Raw genomic sequence first — 27,513 nt, 5'->3', positions numbered from 1 at the left:
CCTACCCCGTTAGGGACGGATTCATATTTTTATGGCATTACCTGTCGACTGTTATCCATCGAGAACAGTGTAAAATTGTCATAAAATCTGCGAAAGTCATGCGAAATTTGAGCTTTGCAAATTTTGTTCCCTTATAATTTTTTTATTTTTTTAAAAGAAAGACAAACATTCCCGGGTTACGAATAACCTGACAATATTTGAAAATATCCTACTACCACCACAGTAAGCTGAAAATGTTGCTTGTGTTGTGACGGAGGACTTAGCCAGCCGAGGAGTTGAACACACTACGCCTGAGTGGGACCCAAGCGCGATGTCAACTCGGCCACCGACCGGTCAATTACCGACCATTGATATATTATACTAGATTAGCCCTGTCTAGTTAAATTCATTTAAAAAATGACACCACAGCTTATAACGTCTTCTTTTGTTTTACAATTCATCTTCAATTTTGTTTTAAAAACCAATAAATATGTTTATGAAGGTACCTAGTTATGAGTACATACATCTCTGCACGGGGTAAATTTGTGATAGTGATGCACAACTTTTTCAGCAAAGGGGCCGCTTTGCCTATTATTCAAACAGCCCGCGACCTTACAAGCGGTATTTTTTGATGTTTGACGAGGGGGAGGGGGTTGACAGCAAAATTCAAGAGTTAAGGTTTCTGTTGAATTTTGTTCCCGGTTCTTCAAATTTCGTACCATTGATCCAAAAATGTTCTCAGCCAGGGTTTTCAAGAATTACCCCAAACATTTAGATTTCTCTATAGCCAAGTGGGTCGTAAGAAATAGACACGCGGGCCACAAGAATGGGGCCGGGGGTTGTGCATCACAGGTTTGTGACAAGTAAATTTTTACATCCGAAAACCAAACCAATCCTGCACACAGCACGCACAAGCTAGTGATAAAAAGATATACAATTTAGTGATATTTTTCTTGGATGCCTTGCACCAGGTGATGGTAGTTATAATGCTTTGAAACCTTGAACCAGGTGATGATAGTTATAATGCTTTGAAGCCTTGAACCAGGTGATGATAGTTATAATGCTTTGAAGCCTTGAACCAGGTGATGATAGTTATAATGCTTTGAAGCCTTGAACCAGGTGATGATAGTTATAATGCTTTGAAGCCTTGAACCAGGTGATGATAGTTATAATGCTTTGATTGTTTTCAAGAGGAAATTGAGCAGCAAATTTATTAACAAACATTGATAATAAATTTGAGAAATATAAGTGTATGTATTTAATTAACTAATTTTTTAATAGGTAATAAATACCTAGTCGTATTTTGAAAATATACTACACATTTGCGAATATATTGATGGTAGAGGCATTTAGGTAGGTACATACATAAATATATAAGTTATAAAACTGATTTGGATGTAACGATTAACGGCTACATATAAGGAGCAAATTTAGTCGATCCCCTGATGCTCGTTATAACCAAGTTTGACTGTATATATTTATCACTGAACACTTTACACAATGCAATAACAATAAATTGACTTAATGAACGATACACACACGACTCATGTAATACAAGAATAGCGTTGGCCGTTTATTAAAACTGGTGAACTAAAATTTGCACTCTCATTCTTGCGTCCCTATCTCACTCTTTCAAACTCACATATACTACAGTAGTTATAGGTTATCCCCATTGTTCAACGACTCAACACATACATGCACTTACAATCAGAGCTCGAACTAAACTTCTTCCTCCCATTAAAAAGAGATTATTAAGAAGTGTGTACCTATGTATAGTGATTAACAGTTTTTATACTTAGGTCTTAGATATAACATGATCATGAAATATGTTAATTCATACATCTTGAATGCTGTTTTGAAAAAAAATTATGAATCCCATTTGTAATTTAAAAAAAAAATGAATTTATAATGTGAATAATAATTAATGATTTAGAGAAATTATTTATAAATATTTTCGAGAAACTATTGTTTTTCTGAGATTCTGGAAATCAAGGTAAAAAGAAAAGTGTACAATCAAGTAAGTTGGAACGGGGAACACGCTACGCGCGCTGGTCAACTCAGTTCGAAGTCAGAGCAGCGATGAAATCCACTAGATGGTACCCATGAGTAAGGTTTGAACATGAAATGCTTAATAATGGGCGTCTTTCAAACTATGTGAATAGTAATATTAAGTTGAATGTGCATGTTTTAGGTAAATTTTGATAGAAAAATTACCTCTTCCAGAGGGAGCTCATGATTTTATGATTCATATCAGATTTCTATCAAACTAGTTTGATAAATTATTCGATACCATTGTGGGACTACTTTATTTCCTTTATGTCCCACACCATCAACTACACTGCTAGACGGTACGCTGTCATGCCTGACCATGACTGACATGACCCATAACCCAAATCGTGGGATATTATAATTTTTGGATTTTAAGAGCTGAAAGCATTTAAAAAATAACATTTTACTCACGATAATCAACATAAATAATAAGCTCACGGCAAATAAGACCTTTCGAAAGAAAACAAATTATCTTTTTAAAGTAAGTAAACATTCAAAATTACATTTGTCAAATGTACGTAACGAAACAAAACAAAGCAACACACAAATAAAGAATTATTAATTAATTTATTCGCTTTAATACTAATCCACTAATAAATCTGTTCAATAGTTGGACTCTTGTTCACATAACTGCCGAATTGAGATTGGCTCATTTATTTTCCCATATTTAATTGATTCAACATTTTGCAAAGAACGTCCACATTGTAAAGTTTTAACTAGTGGCGCACAACTAATCATTCTTCTCTTACAAATCTAACTAAACCACGACGCTGTCAAAAGATTTCGACGCCTTTCTAACCATTCACCACTGTAAAATGGTTTCCTTTTCAATTCGCCGATGTGCTGGGTAAGAACATTGCAAATCTTTTAAAAACTGCTTTTTTGCAGCATCAAACGATATTTTATCCATATCCGGCTTTTGACATGCCCTTTCATGTGATTTGCTGAACTGTCTGTTACTCATACAAGGGATCCCTGCTACTGTCGTTAGTTTTTTTAGGTTAGAATAGCCAGATCCAATACTTATAATTCCAGAAACCATTGAATCAGTAACATTCAGGTAAAAATACTAAATTTGTTCATGCACATATTACAAATAAATATCAATACTGAATTAAATCCTAATTGCTTCTCTTCAACTACCTCCAAGTTAGATAATTTACAGAGTCGTACTGCTAAATTTAATATATGAGATTTAAAAAAATATTCTGTCTACTATTCTTTTTCCTTCCAGAATAACGGGTTTCTTCTTTTCCTGTGTAAACAAAACATTTACTTTATTTACGTCAATTGAAAACAATATGTATGGGAAATATTTATTTGAAAATTCTTTTACGACTTCAAAACGTTCATAAAAAAATTACATGTTTAAATCAGTTATTAATTGTTAAGAATTTTTCTCAGGCGACATCGGTCCTTTCGACATCGCATTATTGATATTTTCAGTATTTTCCTGATGAAATAAAAACAATATTAGAAAAATTATGTTAATTCACTTTTTAATCAAATTTTGGCATTAGACACGCGAGTGTATAGATGGGTATATACAAATGTATAAATTACCTGTGTTGTAATACATATAGGTAGAGGTCAAGGTGCAATATAGCTGAGTCTAGAAGCAAGCATTAATTGCACCTTTTTTCAGTATTTTTTTCACCCTGCTTACTAGCGGATGCCTGTTCTTCTTTTGTTTTTTGCCCATTCTAAACAATTACGAAAAAAGATTTACGGTTTATATAGGTCGGTTTTTGTATTGATTTGTTGGTGATGACCGTACCTACACGTTAGAAGTAACGACGCGCTCTATCAAACTAATCATTTGACACTTGAAAAAAATTCGCTATATCGAAACATATCAAAAAAGTTTAACTATCGTGTGTAAATCAAACGCGATTTCTAACTCCATTGTGATCTTGCCTAGTTAATCCAATTTAAAAAGTTTGTAACCTGTGTTTTTATTGAAACTAACTACCACATCTATAAAACGACGGCATAATCTGGTTTTTATATTTGAGAATGTTGTCGATATATTTGGGGAGTCCGTATTAGTAATGAAACGAACTCTTCACAAACACTTTATCGAAATATAAGAGAATATCACTCCTTGGTAAAAAACCCATTTTATTTTACCATAATTTATAAGATATACCATTGTTACAACTAACATAACTGTATAGTAAGAAATTTATGTAAAAGCCCAGTAGGGCGTAAATAAATGAAACTAGGAATACGATTCTAGTGAAGGGACACTCTATAACATTCTGTGCCGCTGGTTGTCAGCCGGCTGGCCAAGTGTCGTAAAACGGGATTTATAGTAAAAAAGTCAACTTGGGCTAGAAATGATACATAATAACATAACGACTATGCTTTAGTGAGATCTCTTTTCTCATGTGCCTACACATTTACGTATTAATTTTTTGTAAAATGAAACGTGCTCTCGCTTTGAAGCCATCTCGGACACTGAAGATAAATAACTTGCGTCGTGATTTATATAATGCGGTGATACAAGTAATAATATCTTTTTTTTTTTTTTTTTTTTTTTTTTATTTAGGAGAAAAAACAGATACAGATATCAATTGACAAGAATATACAAAACATCAACTAGAGAATTTACCTGCATCCAAACTATTTCTCACGAATTAACTTAAACAGCAGTTAAAAACATTTACAAATATTTTGACTTATAAATAGGGGAAAAATATATACATAAGAATATTATTTTACAAATAGAGATATGAAAGAAATGCGCAATATCCTTATAAGAATTTACAAATTATTTTTGAAAAAATTTAGAGAGTAAAACAAAAAAAAAAAAAAATATATATATATATATATATAAATAGATAAACAATGTTAAACAGAAATTAAAAAATATATACATATTTAAACAAGTATGTCTAAGTTTTTTACTGTGAACTTTGTAGGAAAACAGTCTTCATTTTTCTACTAAAAGTAGTGCGTGTATCAAAGAATAAGTCAGAGTCCTTGAGGTTTTGGTTCTGATTAAGTGATTCGCACATTCTTCTGATTGGATCCCTGACACCAGCATTTGTACGCGTCCTGCTAATGTGGAATAAGTCGTTAAGCCTTGTTACTCTGGGTGGTACTTTGAAGTTTATTAATTTCAGTAAGTCGGGACAGTCAATAACGTTGTTACAGATTTTATACAGAGTCATGAGATCAAGGTATGTTCGCCGGTTAGATAGAGTGGAGACTTTATAACTCGAGAGCATATTTATGTACCCGCGTTTGGGTGCGCTCATTCTGTAATTGAGGCAACGCAGAAATTTCTTTTGAATACTTTCAATATTTTCTTTATAGATATCGTAAAGTGGATTCCATATGGAGGTGCAGTATTCAAGTTGAGAACGGACCAGAGTGTGGTAAAGAAGAAGATATGTTTCAGGTTTTCGAAATTCACGGCTGTTTCTGATGACAAATCCTAGCATGCTGTAAGCTTTATTCACAATATTATCAATGTGCGCATCGAAGTGGAGTTTGGAATCAAAAAGAACGCCTAGATCTCTTATACAGTAAACGCGCTCGAGTAAATAATTACCAATACAATAATTGTGTTTGATAGCGTTGTGGTTTTTAGTAAAACTTATTTGTTTACATTTATTGTAGCTTAGGTAAATTTTGTTTTCATTGCAAAACGTTTCGAACCTTACTAAGTCGCTTTGTATGAGCAGACAATCGTTTAGATTCCGAACAATGGCAAATATTTTTATGTCATCAGCGTACAAAAGATATAAACAATGCACGAAACATTTAGTAACAGTGTTAATAAAAAGAATAAACAACAGCGGACCCAGGATTGAAATCTTAGTATTGAAACACTGTTCTTATTTATTTAAGCATTGTTTTAATGCTTTTTTTAAATAATTTTATTCTCTAATCGTTTAGGCGACATTGACGTGGTGATAATTTATATATTAAAAATTCTCCTGTTTTTAGAATTAAAGGATACAATCGAACTTTAAGCTATTTTTAGAGGTTCTGTAAATATTTTTTCACGCAATTGTTTTAAACATTTTAATACGTTTTGTTTACTCATTGTTTAGAAAAATAAATTATTTGTTCAAAACATATTATTATTTTCTAATAAACAATATATAAATTTCTAAAAACTGCGTCAAAAACCGCAATTATGCTGCACTTGCGGTAACATCCTCTTAAAAAAATGCAATATTGTAATATTTTGTAGAAACATTGACTCGCATATTACATAACTCAAAACTTTATTCTGTCCTTTCCACAGCATATAATACCAAAATATCTAATCAATAAACCTCTGTTTGATATATGGCTATCCCAAAATGATCTTCTTCCCTTACAGAAATTAAAATATAGTTACGTCACCCTACCCCAACAATTTTAGAAGGAATCGGCATCCTTAAAAGCCATTCCAATCTCCCGGCACGTACTGTCAATAATGTATGTGCAATTATACAATAATAAGTGGCCCAACTCCTTCATTTACTGATGGCTCCAAATCTCCAGACTCTCCTAATAGTGGTATAGGTATTAACGTTTACCACAATAATTCTAATGACAGAATATTTCATTCAATTTCAAACCAATTTTCAATATTTTCAGCAGAGTGCAATGCAATAATTGAATCTCTCAAAAATAATTTTGAACATTTCCTTGTTCTCTCTGACTTTTACAGTTCCCTCCAAAAACTTAAATCCAGTCCTCTTCTTCATCCTGATGATCACTTTGTGTGTGGGCAGAGTATTGGTACATTGCTAGTCCATCCAAGGGAGCCTGCTATGCCTCAATACAAAGGACTATCCCATCAAGACTGTGGGTTCACCAATTCCCCCATTTCTCCAAAAAAGAAAGTTCCTCACTTATTCGAATGAGGATTTGACATTGTTTCATTCCTTCTCACCTTTTTAAAATTCACGTGCTTGACTCCTCAGATTGTACTCTCTGTGGACTAGAAGTGGGAACTTTAGACCACGTATATTTTGGTTGTCCCTCTCCAAACAAATATGTATCCTCTCTTCTATCAAGCCTTGTCTAAAATTGCCTCCCCCCATTGAACAGCTCATCTCTTGTCTGAATTCGACTCCAATCTTTCATATAATTTTGAAATTTGCCCAAAATGAATATATAAATTCAGAAGGACAATGTCACTTTTTAGCATACTCCTTGAGTTCATTGCTTAGCTTTGATGTACTATTCCCATGGGCACCAGAAAAGGGAGCAAGACGAATTGCGCCAGCTTTGATAGTAACATTAAAAGAATACACTCACCTTGGCATATCTCTTGAGTTCTTTGCTCCATCCGAGGAAGACCAGTCCAGGAGGCATTTGCTCCTTGGTCTGGAGACAGACTGGGTGAACTGTCTTAGAGAAGGTCACCCTGAAATCATCATAAAATAATATAAAAACTTTCACAAGTCGTCACTGGTCACTCTGCTAAGTAACTGCCAATTACTTGCCAATTGGTGACACGCTGGTTCTATCAACTATCGTTCTTTGCGGTGGGATACAAAAACAATAATTAAGTTGCCCAATAATGCGGAATGGAGGAAAGGAAGAGAGGGGAAGCCACAGACTTACCGTGGTCTGTAATTTTGGGCTTCAATGCCTCTTCTTGGTTTCTTCTTCTGGTCTCTTATCACAGAACATTTACAATGACAGTTTCAACATAAAATAATTATGTTATAAACACAATCCAAGATCGCAGCGGATTTAGCAATCCACGAGATAGATCGTAAGTATTTGCGGTTTGTCCGAAATCAGCGAAGCAGGTGCAGCGTTCAGCCAACAGCATAATTGGATAACTGAGTTTTTTTCTGCGATTTTAGGTTTTATTTTATGTGAATACCGCACAAGATCCCAACAGCTCCCAACCTTCTGGAGCCAGTGAGACTATGGCATCCCCAATCGGGGTATGTTGTGAGACTGAATTTAGTGGGAAGGGAAAGGAGATGGGTAAGAGGAAGGTGGGGAAATACCTGGCTGTTCAGATCTTGTCAACGAACACGGGTAAAGCCATTCCAAGTAATGTTTCAATACTGAATGGTGGTCTTGCACCAGGGCGATACTGAGAGTGTCTTCCATATCTTCAGGAACGTGCCGCAAGTATACTCGACCATGGAGGCCGTCTGTCAGAGATTGCGGGAAGAGATAAGGAAGGAATAATGAGGATGCATATTTTGGGCAAATCGACTGCGGGTATTCAAAACCAATTAACTCTTATGTAGTGTTACGTAATACAGTCACCCTACGTAATAGAGTCACCTTAAATCAAAAAGGATGGTTACATACAGCAATGGTCACCGCACCATGCCAAAGGTCCACGGCATGCACAGTACACGTGTTACCCCTTCCACCAAGTAAGTGGTCAAAGCAAACACTGCCAGCGGCCCCGCTTGCCGCGCGGCACCAGCAGTAGAACCGACCTTGGTCGTAGCAACTGTGTCTCTCGCGGAGTCAAACACTCACAATGTCTGGCGTGCATAATTACGCGATATTAGACGCGACCTTGTTCCGGCTTGTAATTAAGCCACGCGCTCTTACAGTTGGCAATTATCATTTCACCCGAATCTCACGTAGTTCTCGCGTATTTAAACCAACTCAATTGTTGTAATCAATAGTTGCCGCATCATTCATAATCATGATTCTACATCCCAAAATTAACCCTTGTTCGCCGGGACCACGATTCCGTCGAAGCATCAATGTGTTTCAACTTCACCTCGACATTACCGCCGGGCCTTTTTGGCGCGGGAAAGACCAGCTCGGCCTGATGCACCATTCCTCATCTCAAGGCGAATCGTAAGCTTCCAGTATACCCCTTTCTTGTGTTCAAACATATAAATTCATGTATATTCCTCGTTTCATCCGGTCGTCAATTTATAGGGAGAGAGTAGAGATCTATGTCAACCCTGTATTTCTCGAGATGATTAATATACCTTGTGCCTTTCTACTCATGTGTTATTACTGTGTGTTGACCTTTCCAACCTCCTAACCGATGGACGAGCTGATGATTAAAGGAGCTGCCCACCCCTGATAGTACACGAGTTTCATCTGCTTACCCTTACTGAGCTAGCCAATTCATAACCTGGTTCGATCCCAGCTGGTTTTAACCAACACTTAGCAGTAGGTACCTCTAAAGCGGCAATCACAAGCGTATTAAACTAACCATAAAGCCAAGTATAAATTTTAGTCCAAATAAGCGATGGTGAAAGTTAGTCTGGTATGTTCCCTGTAGGGTAAATTATAGGGACTTCTCCACACATCTCCCAAAAATAAGGACAACATTATTTTTACCCACATTCTTGTGAGGCTGCCATCACTGTACCTCGCGCGGAAAATATTTTATTTTGTTTCCAGCGGTCTAGCCGTCTGGTTAGCCCTAAATCTCCTCTAGCGTACGCGATCTGTTTGTTCATAATATTATTGTAACGTGAGTTTTGTTAAAATAAAACACTAAATTGGAAATATCCGAATTCTCATTATTACACACTGAGGGTAATCACGCAACCTTGGATTCTGCGGATTACACACTGAGAGTAATCACGCAACCTTGGATTCTGCGGATTACACACTGAGAGTAATCACGCAACCTTGGATTCTGCGGATTACACACTGAGAGTAATCACGCAACCTTGGATTCTGCGGATTGGAAAACCACAGAATCATTCAGCCAACCACCCATTTAAATTGGCGATAATCACAATCCTCCAAATCTCTATATATAATTAGATTATATACATAATATTTAGACTTACGGCGTTTCGAGCTGCAGTAGACTAATGTCGTTGTAGACGAGGGAATAACTGGAGTTGTAAACCGGATGAATAACTAGCCGGCTGATGCCGTACGTATCGCCGGTAGTGAAGTGCCGTTGCGTACTGAGGCCGGTGCGGGCGAACTGCATCGGCCTGCAACAAAACATTGTTTATAGTCACCGTTCAAGTTACTGGTTTGCTGATGAGTAGGGCATGAAAAACACATACCTAACCTAACCTTAACTTATTATTTTATTGTGTTCTGTCTTAACTGGTTACTGCTTGTTTTATTAAAATTTATTTATATTAAACTAAAAATAGATACACTAATATAAATACACATTTTAATTTCCACTTATACATACATTTGTTAAATTGTTAAAAATTTGAAATTTTTTTCTTCAATAGATATCTTTTTCATCATCTTGTCTTCAAGAGATATCGTTTGTAAATTTGCTGGTTCGCTAATCGAATGAGTAACGGTCTTCACATGTTGACCAGTGGCCCTGGAGTGAAAGCCAACATTTGTTTCCACCTTTTTTTTGCGAGCAAAAATAGGCCTAGTTGTTAGAACCTCCATTGTGACATTAACAGCAAAACCTTTATGCTTACTAGTGTAGTTACTAGGCTTATACATATTTCTTTCCCAAAAAAAACATCACCTGCCCTGATGATGGACACTGTAACGCTGCCTGAAACGTTGGCTAAAGAAGAGGGAAGCGCCTGACTCCCGCATACTAATGCTGATGTGATGGCACTCACCCCTGCTGTTGGACGCACTTGGCGGTGCTCAACACCCAACTCTCGCTGATCAACACGCCGCGGCACCACCAACGAATGTACGAGCGCTCACCCTTGCCGAGTTTCACCTGCAACATAACACAGACATCACATGAAAACAAACAAAAGGTCTCAGTCTGGATGAAAACCAAAGTTACACAATTTTTAGAGGTATTTATTATTATTATTTAGTTGAATTATTAACGCCTTTCGCCTCTTACATACTAAAACTACTAACATTATTCAAAAATCACTTCACAACCGTTAAACGGTGTTTTTTGTTACACATTGTACAAAGACTGTTCAATTTCTATTTCGAATTATTACTAATAAAAAAATTATTTATTTTTTTAAGTTTAATTTGTAGAACTCCATTTTATTTATTAGTTTTTTTTTTATTTTTTATTTCTTTTATATACTCAATAATATTATTATTCAATTGCAGCCACTTTAATCAGAAATTAATATGGGAAATCAGTAGATAATTTAAAAATAAAAGCAATAAAATCTTTTTATTGCAAACACCTATCTAGTAATATAAATACATCGTCTGTAAGTGGTAATGCCACAGTTTGATAATGCCTTCAGAGGGCGAAACAGCTGTCACACGTAATAATAATTACATGGCAGAACTTGTTTATAAATTGAATAATAATATTATTAAGTATATAAAAGAAATAAAAAATAAAAAAAACTAATAAAATATTTCTCGTTCCATGTTGCGAAGAACTGACAACTTCACATTTTGACAGACTTATATGTGCTACATTTATGTATGAATTTTGTCTGATGTGTGATTGAAATCATAATTTCTATTCTAATGACCAATTACCACTATATTAGCATAATTCTATATATTTACTATTATTTGTGTTATTTTTCGTCAGTTTTAATCCAAGCTCAATAATGAGTGTGTAAAGCAGCAATGGATAGAATATAGAAGTAAAGAAAATGTGTTAATAACAAAGCAAAAAACGAGATCCTGTAAGTAGAATGATAAAAATATATATAAATAAATTATATTAATATTTTCAAACACCAATAGATTTTGAAAATCGGAATTATAACATGGAATTTTGCGACGCATTTGCAAGTGATGAAAGAACAAGCTAAAATAATATTAAGATACATTATTTTATTGCCAACCCAATAAATATATTTTGGTATTCCTGGAGCATTTTTTAAGGTACCAAAAATCGAGTGCTATGAGCCATTAGCAAATCCACGGTGGATTTGCTGGCGCACGACGAGTACAAATGTCAGGAATCCACAGTAGATTTCTTGGCACACTAGAGGTTAATATGTATTGTAGTGGTCGCAATTTCTGCAAATCCAATCTACCACCTCTGCCGCCGAAAAGGCCAACTTATTAGATAAAATGTTTTCGGAAAACTTGACCCTCCATGATCGGGGTGCTGTCCCGGCGTCGGTTCCTCACTGCGGTTTCTTTATGAAAAAGCTGAGGATCCAGCATCGGGATGTACTCCGGGGGCTCGATGTTAGTAAAGCTAGTAGGCCTGATGAAATACCTGCCCTGATATTGCAGAGGTACGCTGCAGAAATAGCTCCAATTTTGATGAAGCTTTTCAAAATGTTCCCGAAGTCTGGCTCTGTACCCTCTGGATAGAAAAAAGCGGTCATTAATCCTATTCCAAAGTGGGGTGACCGCTCCAACCCGGCCAACTACCGCCCAATAGTGTTCACATCTAATCTATCCAAGGTAAAGTGATCAACGACAAACTGCTCACACACCTCGAGATGAACAAAATTATTAACGACAGTCTCTTCTCACAAAGACCCTCGAAAGTTAATGTAAAAATAAAGTGCTACTCACGTAATGCGGAATCTCAGCTACGGTCATGGGCGTGTTGGAGAACGGTTGTGCAGGGAAACCAGGAGTGGGACACCTCCCCCCACCGTCTGCCGGACAGGGAAACACCTTCTCGGCCATACCTCTGCAGTCTGCAACATCATTATTTACATTCCTTAACGGTACTCAACTCCCAGTGTACATTTTAACCCAATTGCTTTGCAGAAATTCAAATGTAACATTGTCATTTCAAAGGTCCCAGTTAAATGCTGATTCTAGGCGCAATTCATCTGTTTATCAGATTGTAATAAGCTGATAAGCTTAATATCATTAAAATTGTCCTCTTCTTCTAATTTTGTAATTTGTTCAAAGCTGATACGGACTTATGTCGGCATTCAATGGGATCCTTTCAACTGTCAAAAAAACAAAATGGTGATGACTTTATCGCATGTGAATTTCCGCTAAACAACTGGGCCTTAGAGTTTTGCATAGACATATGAATATTAGTAGACCTGCCCTAAGTGATTAAAAGCGTATTATCCCCACTCCCCATACCGGTTCCATTGGAGCCGGCTGGGCTCGCGTATGGCCTCAAGTGAAATTTGAAAACGTGACGTCATCATTCTTGTGCGAACTATGGTCGAGGCATCATCGGTTCATTTTACGAAATAACACGGCAAAATGTTGACTTGTGATATGAAAACTTGTAAAAATAGATGTGAAAAAGAGAATAAACCCAATTGTCGTATTACATTCCATAAGTAAGCATTATTTTACTTTATTTTAAGCTTATTCACACCGTATTATATGGATCAGTTTTAGAAACATATACTATCACATCACAATGTAGCGATTCTCAAGGGTGCTCATCGTTGTTTACTGGGGTAAGTAAATTATGAAACATTTGTAAAAGTGTCTTAACTAAATACTCTGAAACTAACTACGACTCTGCAAACAGAAGAAATTTACTTTGCCGAATTTGGACTTCGCAAATTAGTTCATAACGTGGCGAGTAATTTGCGCTCCCATGTAAAAATGTCTATTCATTCAAAAGCAGATTTTACTTTTAAGAACTAAATGGTTATATTATAATGCGAGATGCCTATTTACTGTCAGATTGATTTATTGACGAATCACAGTCAGCTTAACCCCCTTCGTTCTTCAACAGTTGATTTTACCCCTCGCCATTATCTTCTCGTCTATTAATTCCTATGTCTGTGGAGTTTTGTTAATTTAGGTAGGATAAAAATGAATAGTTTGCATTATTAATTACCACAACTAGATCGACATTTGCTCAAATAAATTTTCATTACTTTTAATCAACTTATACAACACTCTCCCTCTCTAACCACTGTTTTAAAAATCTATTTCAAAAAGCTCGAAAGCAGATTAAAGATTATTTAAGTATTATAAATCGACATTCATACGATTAAAAATATTATTTTTTCTAAGAAAACTTCTTCTAACTGCTTTTCACTTTGTGATGGCATTATTTATTTTTTATAAAAAAACAAATAACATTGTTTACATCACTTTATTTCGATACAAAATCTCAACATGTTTCATGAACCAAGTTCACTTCATCAGGAGCACAAGTATACTAAAGTTATAATTAAAATTAGGTCTAGAAAGAAGAGGTAGAAGAAGCGGGGAGGGGTAAGAGTGGGGGAGGATTATTCAAAGTAGGAATTAAAATGTCATTAGACGGGAAAGACCGGGTAATTGGGAAAATATTTAAAATAATATTAATATTAAAGTTTTTAAAGCAAACAAAGATACTTAAAGTTTTTAAAGATGCTTTCCGATGGTTTTTATTATGTATACTGTAATTACTCTTTTATACAAAACTATTTATTGCATTTTATTAGTAAAAGTATTGTAGAAGTTATCGTCACCACTTTTTTACGTTTTTTTTTTCAAAAAATTTAAAAAATTTGCAAACATTGAAAAATATTTTTAAAATGCTAAATGTTGTTTCATAGAATTTTTAACAAATTTCCGGAAGCGTGAATGGTAAAATTTTTAATTCAAACTAAAACTTCAATTTCTTTCTAATGCGGTTTAAATCATATTTCTCACCACAATACAAAATGAGCACAACTTTTATGAGACCATGTCAGGCAAGAATACATATCTCCCAAAAAGACTCTATGGTTGATCCATTATGATTCTCTATGGTGAAGAATATCTCCCAAAAGTGCCCAAAAAGTGAATACTTTTTTAAAACATTTTTCTCTTCTTTATGCACTTACATAATTCTAACATACATCTTTTACTTTTTCAGAATTGACATTATTACCTAAATATGATTATTTAAATATAAGGGTGCGTATAAACACGCGAGCGAACTGCCGAGTCAAACCAAAACTTATAGGAAAGGAACGAAGCAACCGAAAATAGCGCGAAACGCCGATTGTGGTTGCTTCGTTCCTTTCCCGTAATTTGTCGCTCAGCTCATGCGTTTTTTCCTCGTGTCTATACGCAGCATTACACACACTAATTGAATTATGGAAGTTTGCATTAAATGGCCCCAGTAAGGCTACGTGTTCAATGTGGCCTCAATAAGGCTACATGTTCAGCGTGACCACAATAAGTCTACATTTTCAGTGTGGCCCTAGTAAGGCTACATGTTTAGTGTGGCCTCAATAAGGCTACATGTTCAGCGTGACCACAATAAGTCTACATTTTCAGTGTGGCCCTAGTAAGGCTACATGTTCAGTGTGGCCTCAATAAGGCTACATGTTCAGTGTGGCCCCAGTAAGGCTACATTTTCAGTGTGGCCCTAGTAAGGCTACATGTTCAGTGTGGCCTCAATAAGGCTACATGTTCAGCGTGACCACAATAAGTCTACATTTTCAGTGTGGCCCTAGTAAGGCTACATGTTCAGTGTGGCCTCAATAAGGCTACATGTTCAGCGTGACCACAATAAGTCTACATTTTCAGTGTGGCCCTAGTAAGGCTACATGTTCAGTGTGGCCCTAGTAAGGCTACATGTTCAGTGTGGCCTCAATAAGGCTACATGTTCAGCGTGACCACAATAAGTCTACTTTTTCAGTGTGGCCCTAGTAAGGCTACATGTTCAGTGTGGCCTCAATAAGGCTACATGTTCAGCGTGACCACAATAAGGCTACATTTTCAGTGTGGCCCCAGTAAGGCTACATTTTCAGTGTGGCCCTAGTAAGGCTACATGTTCAGTGTGGCCTCAATAAGGCTACATGTTCAGCGTGATCACAATAAGGCTACATTTTCAGTGTGGCCCCAGTAAGGCTACATTTTCAGTGTGGCCCTAGTAAGGCTACATGTTCAGTGTGGCCTCAATAAGGCTACATGTTCAGCGTGACCACAATAAGTCTACATTTTCAGTGTGGCCCTAGTAAGGCTACATGTTCAGTGTGGCCTCAATAAGGCTACATGTTCAGCGTGACCACAATAAGGCTACATTTTCAGTGTGGCCCCAGTAAGGCTACATTTTCAGTGTGGCCCTAGTAAGGCTACATGTTCAGTGTGGCCTCAATAAGGCTACATGTTCAGCGTGACCACAATAAGGCTACATTTTCAGTGTGGCCCCAGTAAGGCTACATGTTCAATGTGGCCCCAGTAAGGCTACATTTTAATTTTCTTTCATTTTTGTAATCTGTATTAGTTTACAGATACAATTAGTCAAAAAAATAATAATTAAATGTACATTTATGAAATATAGTGTCGAATCCGCGGAAAAAATATTGGCCACGCCTAAAATGCATGACACATCCATTACTGCCAGCCGGCCATTAATCTCCCGGCACGGGAAATCCCAGTGGGAAAAACATTGTGAAATAAAATTATGTCAATACAAATCATAGTAAATAATTTTTTTTAAAACCGCCTTATATTTACGACCGCACAGAGTCGCACGGCAAGAGAAACTTTGCACCACTCGCCAAGTTAGTAACACACACATCCATAATGAAAAATTTATTCCCGATTTTTCAACAAAAGGTTTTTTTCCTGTTGCGAGTGTCTAAAAAAAATAAACTTCGTTTTTCTGCAACCATTCGACTAATAAGAAACATGCAGAGACTTACACTTAAAGGCTTTGGAAGCAATTGTCTTCTGCGGTAGTGACGGACACTCATCACAGCAAACCCGGTCCACGCCTGGAAGACATGGCTGGAAACATAAAAATAATCTTTTTGACATTATAATTTAAAATTAAACATTAACTTCGTAAACACCACTTTTATATTTTATAATTAATGTTGACCGTGTTTCTTTACAACTGTAGCTTCTTCAGGGCATTACAATATGTACTCTACTAAAACCTACAAGTAGGCTGAGCTTCAGTGGAAGAGGTGGTAGAAGTAGGTGAAGGATTAGGAAGAAAGTGCTCTTTGTCAATAGGGAACAACCTAAGTATTGGACTTTTATTTAAGTTTATTTGGTTGTTGATGACTTTGCTATTAATGTTTTGGCTTTTCATACTTGCCTCTCAAGTTATCCAGTGTGATCCCTATTATGTTTTTATGTAAAATACATTATTTTTATAATGTGCATGTCCCTATTTCCTGTATATTTACGAAAAGTCTATCTCTTGGTAAGGGTTGTTTGAAAGATGTCAGTTATCAGCTTACCTCTGGTAAAATATTATTTTCGCGTAGTTCCATCGCTGGCGGACAGCCAGTCCGGGACCGGCACCTTCCCACATTGCCATTCTTGAGCGTACAGGCTATAATGTATATACAATGTTTCACAAGTTGTGTAAGCAATTATATCAAAGAAGTTGAAAACACTTTATGAAGTCATTTAAATCTTTCTTAATTATTTTAAATCATAACAAAACAACTATTCTTCTATCCCTAGGTCATTTTATGAAGTACATATGTATAAACAAAATTGAATCGATTCAGAAAAAATACATTTTTTACAAATCGCACAATCGATTTAATAATTATCTGATGCAACTGTATTATTCTAAATATGCATTGAGTGTACGTAGCCAATATCCAGATTACATACAAAATCGTAAGCAACTTTACTGACTGCCCGAATTAATTAAACAAAATTGATTTGAAAGTACCCACATGTCACATACTCTTGTACCATCTTTTTAATGAAAATCATTGTTAAACTAATTCAAACCAAAATGCTGGTACGAATATATACATGATTTATGTAAGAATAACAAAATAATACTTTGTCGGACAAATAATAACACATAAGGGAAAAGGACGTGTTATAAATGTTAAGGAAGCCAAAATTCTGTTAGTTTTTCATGGGTTTCCTCAATGTTGTGAAGTCCAAATATTAGTACGTAGGTAATAGAACATTATTATACTAGTTTTAGAATAGATGTACACAAGATATAAAATGTTAAATTTTATAACTATATAAAATTAAAATCACCCCATCTTTGATCTTAATCCAAGAATAAAGTTGTAAAAATCAAAATCAATCTTGGATTAAGTTTTTAATCCAAGATGCAGACTGTTTGCTGTAAAAATTAGAACCATTTTCATGCAAGCATACAAGTTCCCCGCCCTTTGCTTTAAAAGAAAAAGAAAATCGCACCAGACGTCTGTAGGATCTTGGCTCGCAGCCATTCCTCGTGCGCGTTGATGTCGGTGAAGAGCGCATATGTGGGGCTGCACTCCTGGTTGCTGATTAACACCTTGGGCGAGTTGCTCACCAAGCCGCGCAGGTAGTAGCGCCCCAGCGACCGAAACACGAGCCCACCGCCGCTATCACCCTGGCACACTGTGGAAGCTGCACACAGATCAATGTATAATGTGTTGGTGGTAGTAGCGCCCCTTCCACGGAAACAGAAGTATATAAGGGTCATGGGGATAGCTTTGCGACTATTTAGTTGCTTGTGTCAAAAGATAGTCGCTAAACTGGCTGTGTTAAAAATGTCAATTGTAAATGCAGCATCCTTAAACAGTTGACTTGTTCTGTTTATTGGTGCGTTCTGAGAAGCAAAAATTTATCACTTTCAAAACATAAACAGTACATGAGATCTCCTATGAGTATTTCAACATAGCTGGATTACAAATACAGTGAAACTCTCTTAAGAAGTTTTCAAAGGGACCAGGAAGCACGCCTAACGCGCGCCCCAACATTTGTACACGGTTGATATTTGTCATACACGGTTCAATGGCTCGGCTGTAGAATGTTTTGAAGGGCTCTGTGTTTCCTCCCGCTGAAACATGAGTCTCTTCAAGCTTCTACAAAAGTCATATAGTGTGCGTGAGTATGTCAGATCTGTATCAAATATCCAGGGAAAGTGCACACAAACAAAACCGTTGCGTTTGCCCACCTACTGTGTGGCATGCCAGATTGAGAGATACTGAGACCTTTTGACTTCTCCAACTGGACTCTCTGGATCCACCGTCTTGCACTGCAGTGGGAGGGATGGATTCATACGTCTGTCACTCCGGGTCACTTTTACCCCAGATTCATACTTCTTATAACTTCCTCTCCTTCCTTCCCCTAATGATACCCTCCACACAGCATCCCCAAAGACGACATAGACCCTGAGGCAATTTATTTCCTCAGGGACTGCTGTGTGAAGCTTATGTAAAAATAAAATAAAATATATACTGACTAAGAGAGGAAACTTACTTTTTTGGAAAATTGAAGGTTTTTACGTGTGGTAGATTGATATACATATATACAGGGTGTCCGGAAACTCGTAGTACAAGCGGGAAACTGGTGAATCTACATCACATTTGGAGTCGATTTTGTAGTATATTTTTTTTTTATTTGAGCTTTCGTTATCGAGTAAATCGAGTTTGAAGTTGATTTTTTTATTTTTTTTTTATTTTTTTTTTTTTAATCAAATTCTTATAAATTATTACTGAAGATCAAAGTACCCAACTAATTAAAACTATTTGAAAGTAAAACAAATGAAGAAACTCGGATTTGAAGCATTATTTTGAAATCACCCTTCATTTAACCCGGTGTAATCATAAAATATTTCTGCTCTGCAGGGTTAAAACATCTGTTATTCAACCCTAAACACCAGAAAAAACTTTAACCCTAAAATAGCCGAAAAATATTTTTTTTTGGTTTTTTTTTTTTTTTTTTGAAAATGCTCAAATCGAAAAACTTTATGTTTTTTTGGGTTCCCCATGTGGTGTAGATTCTCCAGTTTCCCGCTTGTACTACGAGTTTCCGGACACCGTGTATATGTAAGAATTATCTTCATAAATGTATTTAAAAACGCATTACAATGAACAATTTTGTAATGTTTTTAAAATTAATAAATTGAATTGAACAAAAAATAAAATCTTCAACCTTGTATGAGTCGTTAAATTACCGGAAATTAAATTATATTAGAGTATCCGGAAACCAGTGTTACAAGCAGGGAAACTGTTGAATCTACATTCCGTTGGAGTAGATTTTGTCGCATAAGATTTTTGATTTCAGCTTTCATTTCCGAGTTCCAAGTCGTAATGTTTTTAGGTCAAATTTGCAAAAAATCAGTCGCTACGGGGTTACCATCAGATGTTTATTTATATAAGTTTTTTAACCCTATCGTTTCCGAAACAAAAAGGAAAGTTGGGTTCTCTAAGCCAGTGGTCTCCAACCTTTTTGTCGTCGCGGACCGGTCAACCTCTAAAAATTTTACCGCAGCCCGATGAGGGTGGTTTAATAAAATGTTAATATTTTGAATAATTTTTATTGAATTGTGTTCAAAGGTAGTGTGTCAGCGGTTAATTATCGCGTAAAGATGTTTTCAACAGTTGGTTTTTTTTGCGGCCCGGCACCATTTGGTTCACGGATCGGTACCGATCCGCAGACCGGGGTTTGGGGACCACTGCTCTAAGCGATGTAGATTCACAAGTTTCCAGACCTGTGTATATCAATAAATTTAGTGGTTCGTACAAAGTGAATATTTTATTTCACACAATAATAATGTCAGAACGCAAAGTGATTGATTTCTACTAAAATATGCGTACATAAGTGGGCCCAATTTGCTTTACAGCAAATGGCTCAGCTGTTTTACAAATCAATAGATCATTATTTTCTCTTAAGTTTTTTGATTTGAGCATTTTCAAAAAAAAAAAAAACCAAAAAAAAATATTTTTCGGCTATTTTAGGGTGAAAGATTTTTCTGGTGTTAAGGGTTGAATAACAGATGTTTTAACCCTGCAGAGCAGAAATATTTTATGATTACACCGGGTTAAATAAAAGGGTGATTTCAAAATAATGCTTCAAATCCGAGTTTCTTCATTTGTTTTACTTTCAAATAGTTTTAATTAGTTGGGTACTTTGATCTTCAGTAATAATTTATAAGAATTTGATTAAAAAAAAAAAAATTAAAAAAATAAAAAAATCAACTTCAAACTCGATTTACTCGATAACGAAAGCTCAAATAACAAAAAAATATACTACAAAATCGACTCCAAATGTGATGTAGATTCACCAGTTTCCCGCTTGTACTACGAGTTTCCGGACACCCTGTATATAATAATATCACAAATAAAAGTTCACTTTTTTTTTTATAACTTAAAAAGAAAGACAAACATTACCAGGTTACGAATAACCTGACAATATTTCAAAATCTCCTACTACCACCACAGTAAGCGGAAAATGTTGCTTGTGTTCTGTGGAGGAATTGAACACACTACGCCTGGGTGGGACCCCTGGGTGGGCATTGTCAACTCAGCCATCAACCATTCAATTTTCAAGTTTAAGTTATATTATTTGATCCCAGAGTATTTAGACACCAAGAGTCTCAATAAACTGGCCGAATCAAATAATGCGGCCGATAGGATATAAGGTAAATATCAAAGTAAAAAAGGATTTTCATCCAAAATACGATAAAGCGAGACTGGTTACGTATGGTAATAAAGATAAAGTTAAACATTAACTAATTGAGGATGCTGTGTGGAGGGTCTTCATCAAGGAAAGGAAGGAGAGGAAGTTCTGGGTAGGTAAAAGGTATGATGGTTGGGTAGGAATCAGTGTGACGGACATATGAATATATCACACCATGGGTTGAGAGAGGTTAAAGGGTGTCCCCAAACCAGCCTCTCCCGATCTGGCACGCCACGCGGTGTGTTGGGCAGGCGCATCCTGCACACACCTCACCTGATGAACCCGGGCACTCCTGCTAAGTCACCAAATGTAGCAAACCACTTGGGGTGACCTACGGCAGAAGAAGTGTTGATTATCCAATAAATGGTTCCCGGGGCGAGATCAGTGAGATAAAAATCATTGTTCAGAGAACTTACCGTTAAAGTGTCCGGCGCATATTTTATCAGCCGTCATGAACGAGGTGTGCTTCCATTTACGCGACATGGCGGTGCATTCCCTGTCTCCAATAATCGGGATACTCAGAACTTTGAGGACATCCGAGGGCCTGTCCATTTCCGTCAGACCCCAGCCAGCCACCTGGAATAAGAGTCGTGGTACTATATTATCCCGGTTCAGGCAAATGTCACCAAACCACACACACACACATACTCACATGCTGTCAATTTGAAATTTATCTACCCACAAAATAATAGAAAACAATTAAAAGCAATCAAATTTGATTATTTACTTTCAAATTTAATATCTCAAAACGCATGTGGGTTGGTGACTTTGCCTGAAAGGCGATAATATTACATATTCTTGTACCGCACAATAGTAACTGTTAGCCTAACGTGATGGTAAGTTGAGAAGTACCTAGCTACTCAGATCTGGTCACCAGATCTTATACTACGAGTACCTACCTCACTGAACATGCTGCAAATATATTATTTTACGTTTATTGAAAGTAACTCAAATTAAATTAATTTGAGCACGCTGGCACTCGACCCCGACCCCGCAACCTCTGGATTCCAAGCCGAGACTTGGTCACAAACGTTATTAATTCATAGTTAGAATATATTTACTGCTGCCACGAGGACCATATTTACCTCTGCCACAGAATAGGTCAGATTAACTCACTTCTGGCGGGTAGGACCTTTTACGCCGGTCCTACTTGAATGGCAGGAAAGACGTTTTATATCAATCTCTTTGTAAGGTTCCAACTACATATATGTTTTATATCAATCTCTTTGTAAGGTTCCAACTACATATATGTTTTATATCAATCTCTTTGTAAGGTTCCAACTACATATATGTTTTATATCAATCTCTTTGTAAGGTTCCAACTACATATATGTTTTATATCAATCTCTTTGTAAGGTTCCAACTACATATATGTTTTATATCAATCTCTTTGTAAGGTTCCAACTACATATATGTTTTATATCAATCTCTTTGTAAGGTTCCAACTACATATATGTTTTATATCAATCTCTTTGTAAGGTTCCAACTACATATATGTTTTAAGGAATGTAAAGTCTTCCTCATCTTCAACTTCTTGTCTTTTGTGTGTAAGAATATTTTATCAAAAGCAAACTATTAAACCCGTAGAACGGATAATACAACCTTACACTTATCGCACTAGAGATGCAAAACATTTTGTTTTTTTTTTTGTAAAAATTTGTTTTTTGAAAATGAAAACAAATTTTATGTTATCGAATAAAATACGTACATATAATAGCCTTTATTTAATTAACCGCATTGAATTTTGTATACCTACAAGAGCTACACTTTTTAAAGTCCTGTTTGAATGTAACAATTCCAGGACTAGATTACATGAAGTTAGTAATAGGTACGCAGATGTAGCGGATCTGTTTAAATGTAACAATTCCAGGACTAGATTACATGAAGTTAGTAATAGGTACGCAGATGTAGCGGATCTGTTTAAATGTAACAATTCCAGGACTAGATTACATGAAGTTAGTAATAGGTACGCAGATGTAGCGGATCTGTTTAAATGTAACAATTCCAGGACTAGATTACATGAAGTTAGTAATAGGTACGCAGATGTAGCGGATCTGTTTAAATGTAACAATTCCAGGACTAGATTACATGAAGTTAGTAATAGGTACGCAGATGTACCGGATCTGTTTAACTGCACAGAAGCTAGGTACAAGAAGGCTATACTATCATATCTTCTAAATCATTACTACTGTAACGTAAGTCTACTGATACTTGTTGATAATATTTTGTATGCACTTGTATCTCCTTCTAGTATTAATTTTATTACTGTTGTCATTTTATGATAAAATGCCATTTTTGTTTAAATTATTACTAGTGTTTGACTATGCTTATATTCTGTGTGTATGGTATATTTATGGTTTCATGATAACTCAACACAGTGACAATTCAACACACTTTTAAAAAGTGATATAGAGTCATTAGAAACCATGAAATTTTTTTTTTTTTTAACCTAACCTAACCCACATAACCCAGTTAATAAAGTTTTTGTTTCATCACTTTCCATGACTTTTAAAAGATGTGATGAATTATCATTGTGATGATTTATCCGGTCACCATATTTATACTGTGGATATTAAATAAATAAATTGTTACCACATAAAACATCACTGAATGGCCTAATACCGACTTTAACTTCAGTTTGTCGTGAGTCGTATTACAAAGGCAGGCTTTAATTTCAGTTTGTCGTGAGTCGTATTACAAAGACAGGCTTTAATTTCAGACTTGTTCATGAATTGTTAACACAGATAAGGGGTGTGGTGAGTTTAACATTAAAAATTCAATTCAAATCATGTATTATTTTCAAAAACCAAAATCCATTTAGTCGAAAAGGACCCATGTTTTCGTCAGCATGAAGTGTGTTAAGTTAGGTTAGGATGTGATGAATGATGTTGTCCTCACATAGCCGGAGTTGCCAGGCTTGACCTGCCTTCTGTAGAAGTCGCGGTTGCTGAGACTCACGCAGACCGGCCGGACCATCTCCGTATACTTGAACTGACTCGCCAGCAACAAGAGCGCTATGTCTTCCTGAAAGTTCTTCTCCATTCCAGCGAACTTCTCTCTGAGGTGAATTTCGAGCACCTGTGGACAGAAAATTGATTCGGTACAATTATGGTACCTGTTTAAGTTTAGAGGTATATTTAATGTTTTCAACAGATGTCACTTTAATTTTACTATAGCAACCATTTTTTTGTCAATTTAGAAGATTGTAGCATACGAATAACTGCCGCTAGGGACTTCTTGAGTACATACATGTACACGTTATCCCCCATCCACTACTCACCGGATGAAATGCTAACTCCCACTGGCCCGAACAGCCCTACAGCCAATCTAAGTGTAGATCTATCTCTTCATCTGGAGCCACCAGACGAGGGAATGACTGCCGCTAGGGACTTCCTGAGTACATACATGTACACGTTATCCCCCATCCACTACTCACCGGATGAAATGCTAACTCCCACTGGCCCGAACAGCCCTACAGCCAATCTAAGTGTAGATCTATCTCTTCATCTGGAGCCACCAGACGAGGGAATGACTGCCGCTAGGGACTTCCTGAGTACATACATGTACATGTTATCCCCCATCCACTACTCACCGGATGAAATGCTAACTCCCACTGGCCCGAACAGCCCTACAGCCAATCTAAGTGTAGATCTATCTCTTCATCTGGAGCCACCAGACGAGGGAATGACTGCCGCTAGGGACTTCCTGAGTACATACATGTACACGTTATCCCCCATCCACTACTCACCGGATGAAATGCTAACTCCCACTGGCCCGAACAGCCCTACAGCCAATCTAAGTGTAGATCTATCTCTTCATCTGGAGCCACCAGACGAGGGAATGACTGCCGCTAGGGACTTCCTGAGTACATACATGTACACGTTATCCCCCATCCACTACTCACCGGATGAAATGCTAACTCCCACTGGCCCGAACAGCCCTACAGCCAATCTAAGTGTAGATCTATCTCTTCATCTGGAGCCACCAGACGAGGGAATGACTGCCGCTAGGGACTTCCTGAGTACATACATGTACACGTTATCCCCCATCCACTACTCACCGGATGAAATGCTAACTCCCACTGGCCCGAACAGCCCTACAGCCAATCTAAGTGTAGATCTATCTCTTCATCTGGAGCCACCAGACGAGGGAATGACTGCCGCTAGGGACTTCCTGAGTACATACATGTACACGTTATCCCCCATCCACTACTCACCGGATGAAATGCTAACTCCCACTGGCCCGAACAGCCCTACAGCCAATCTAAGTGTAGATCTATCTCTTCATCTGGAGCCACCAGACGAGGGAATGACTGCCGCTAGGGACTTCCTGAGTACATACATGTACACGTTATCCCCCATCCACTACTCACCGGATGAAATGCTAACTCCCACTGGCCCGAACAGCCCTACAGCCAATCTAAGTGTAGATCTATCTCTTCATCTGGAGCCACCAGACGAGGGAATGACTGCCGCTAGGGACTTCCTGAGTACATACATGTACACGTTATCCCCCATCCACTACTCACCGGATGAAATGCTAACTCCCACTGGCCCGAACAGCCCTACAGCCAATCTAAGTGTAGATCTATCTCTTCATCTGGAGCCACCAGACGAGGGAATGACTGCCGCTAGGGACTTCCTGAGTACATACATGTACACGTTATCCCCCATCCACTACTCACCGGATGAAATGCTAACTCCCACTGGCCCGAACAGCCCTACAGCCAATCTAAGTGTAGATCTATCTCTTCATCTGGAGCCACCAGACGAGGGAATGACTGCCGCTAGGGACTTCCTGAGTACATACATGTACACGTTATCCCCCATCCACTACTCACCGGATGAAATGCTAACTCCCACTGGCCCGAACAGCCCTACAGCCAATCTAAGTGTAGATCTATCTCTTCATCTGGAGCCACCAGACGAGGGAATGACTGCCGCTAGGGACTTCCTGAGTACATACATGTACACGTTATCCCCCATCCACTACTCACCGGATGAAATGCTAACTCCCACTGGCCCGAACAGCCCTACAGCCAATCTAAGTGTAGATCTATCTCTTCATCTGGAGCCACCAGACGAGGGAATGACTGCCGCTAGGGACTTCCTGAGTACATACATGTACACGTTATCCCCCATCCACTACTCACCGGATGAAATGCTAACTCCCACTGGCCCGAACAGCCCTACAGCCAATCACAGTGAAGTTGCAAATAATTACGATTTCTCAAACTAAATTACTTTATTTATTTATTTATTTACACATATACGGCACAACACGTGCCATTAACATAATTGACATACTTATAATAGTACAACAACATGAAGAATAACAGTATAATGTTAGTAAAATTTAAGAAAATAGGTAAAAAGTAAGGTAATAAGTAGTGTATAAAAACTATAATGTATACAGGGTGTATCGGCACTAACCCGACAAACTTTAACCAGCTATTCCTTAGCACATTTGGAGTAAAAAATGTTATGTGCACTTTGCTGTCCGGTAACGTTTTTTTTTAATAAAAAATTAATTAAACATATTTTCACCACATGTCACCACTGTTTTATCCTTTGTCAAAATTTGAAAGCAACATCGCAACTCTCGCGTGTTGCTGCGAACGAAGCCCGTATTACATAATCCAGTACCAGAAAAGAAATATTTTATTTAACAATAATGATTATTCACATTTTTCGTATGCGAATCACTGATTGTCTTCTTGTATTGTACACATCAGTTTTATTTTTGTATCTAAATTGTTTCACCTCTGGAATGCTTTGGTTTCACCTCTTACGCGTTTCACGTATTAAATAGTCTAATTTTGAAACTAAGAAACTAATTAGTAGATTTCCTGAATTTATAATCGAAGTCCAATAATTCTGAGCACTTTTAAAAACAATTTTCCTCACTTAGGTACTTATCAATAATAATAATTGGATTATTTGAACAGCGCCGTTGTTTTTTAAATCACCGTAAGTGCTCTGTCAAAATGTTACTTGCTAGGCTATCCTACAACGTATATTTTTTAATAAATTTAGTTATTTACAACTTCGCGGAATGTGATTTATGAATATTATTGCTTATGTTAAAAGCCTTCCAGAATTACCGGAATATAACGAGCAGCTTGACACACTTAAGTTTATTTCCACTAATTTGAAGGTACAAAGAATGTATAGTTTTAAAAACAATCCCGATGAATCAAAAAACGGTTCATATAAAACTGCTGCGCAACACACTGAGACAAAGGAAAGCACTCACACAAACGTCATGACTGCATTGGATTGACCACCTGCAAATGAATGCTGCCAGATTGCTAATTTATTTAAACAATAATTATTAAATTTTATTTAA

General features: G+C 36.9%; 1 protein-coding gene across 1 annotated transcript in view; it reads right to left on the bottom strand.

Moving 5' to 3' along the window:
• Nucleotides 1–27,513, bottom strand: part of LOC149414626 (transmembrane protease serine 9-like) — a 61,929-nt gene that overhangs the window by 3,224 nt on the left and 31,192 nt on the right. Inside the window, exons 4-12 of the mRNA XM_089642940.1 lie at nt 24,064–24,243; nt 21,582–21,741; nt 17,914–18,108; nt 16,977–17,071; nt 16,431–16,515; nt 12,391–12,518; nt 10,539–10,645; nt 9,777–9,929; nt 7,294–7,402 (exon numbers count right to left, since the gene is read on the bottom strand). Of these exons, the coding sequence (XP_089499066.1) occupies nt 7,294–7,402; nt 9,777–9,929; nt 10,539–10,645; nt 12,391–12,518; nt 16,431–16,515; nt 16,977–17,071; nt 17,914–18,108; nt 21,582–21,741; nt 24,064–24,243 (1,212 nt within the window). The remainder of the gene's footprint in view (nt 1–7,293; nt 7,403–9,776; nt 9,930–10,538; nt 10,646–12,390; nt 12,519–16,430; nt 16,516–16,976; nt 17,072–17,913; nt 18,109–21,581; nt 21,742–24,063; nt 24,244–27,513) is intronic.

Source organism: Hesperophylax consimilis, chromosome 19 (assembly GCF_061612785.1).
Source record: "Hesperophylax consimilis isolate HC1 chromosome 19, BYU_Hcon_1.0, whole genome shotgun sequence".
NCBI lineage: Eukaryota > Metazoa > Arthropoda > Insecta > Trichoptera > Limnephilidae > Hesperophylax > Hesperophylax consimilis.
The sequence above is the reverse complement of the archived record's forward strand: the minus strand, read 5'-3'. Positions and strand labels throughout refer to the sequence as shown.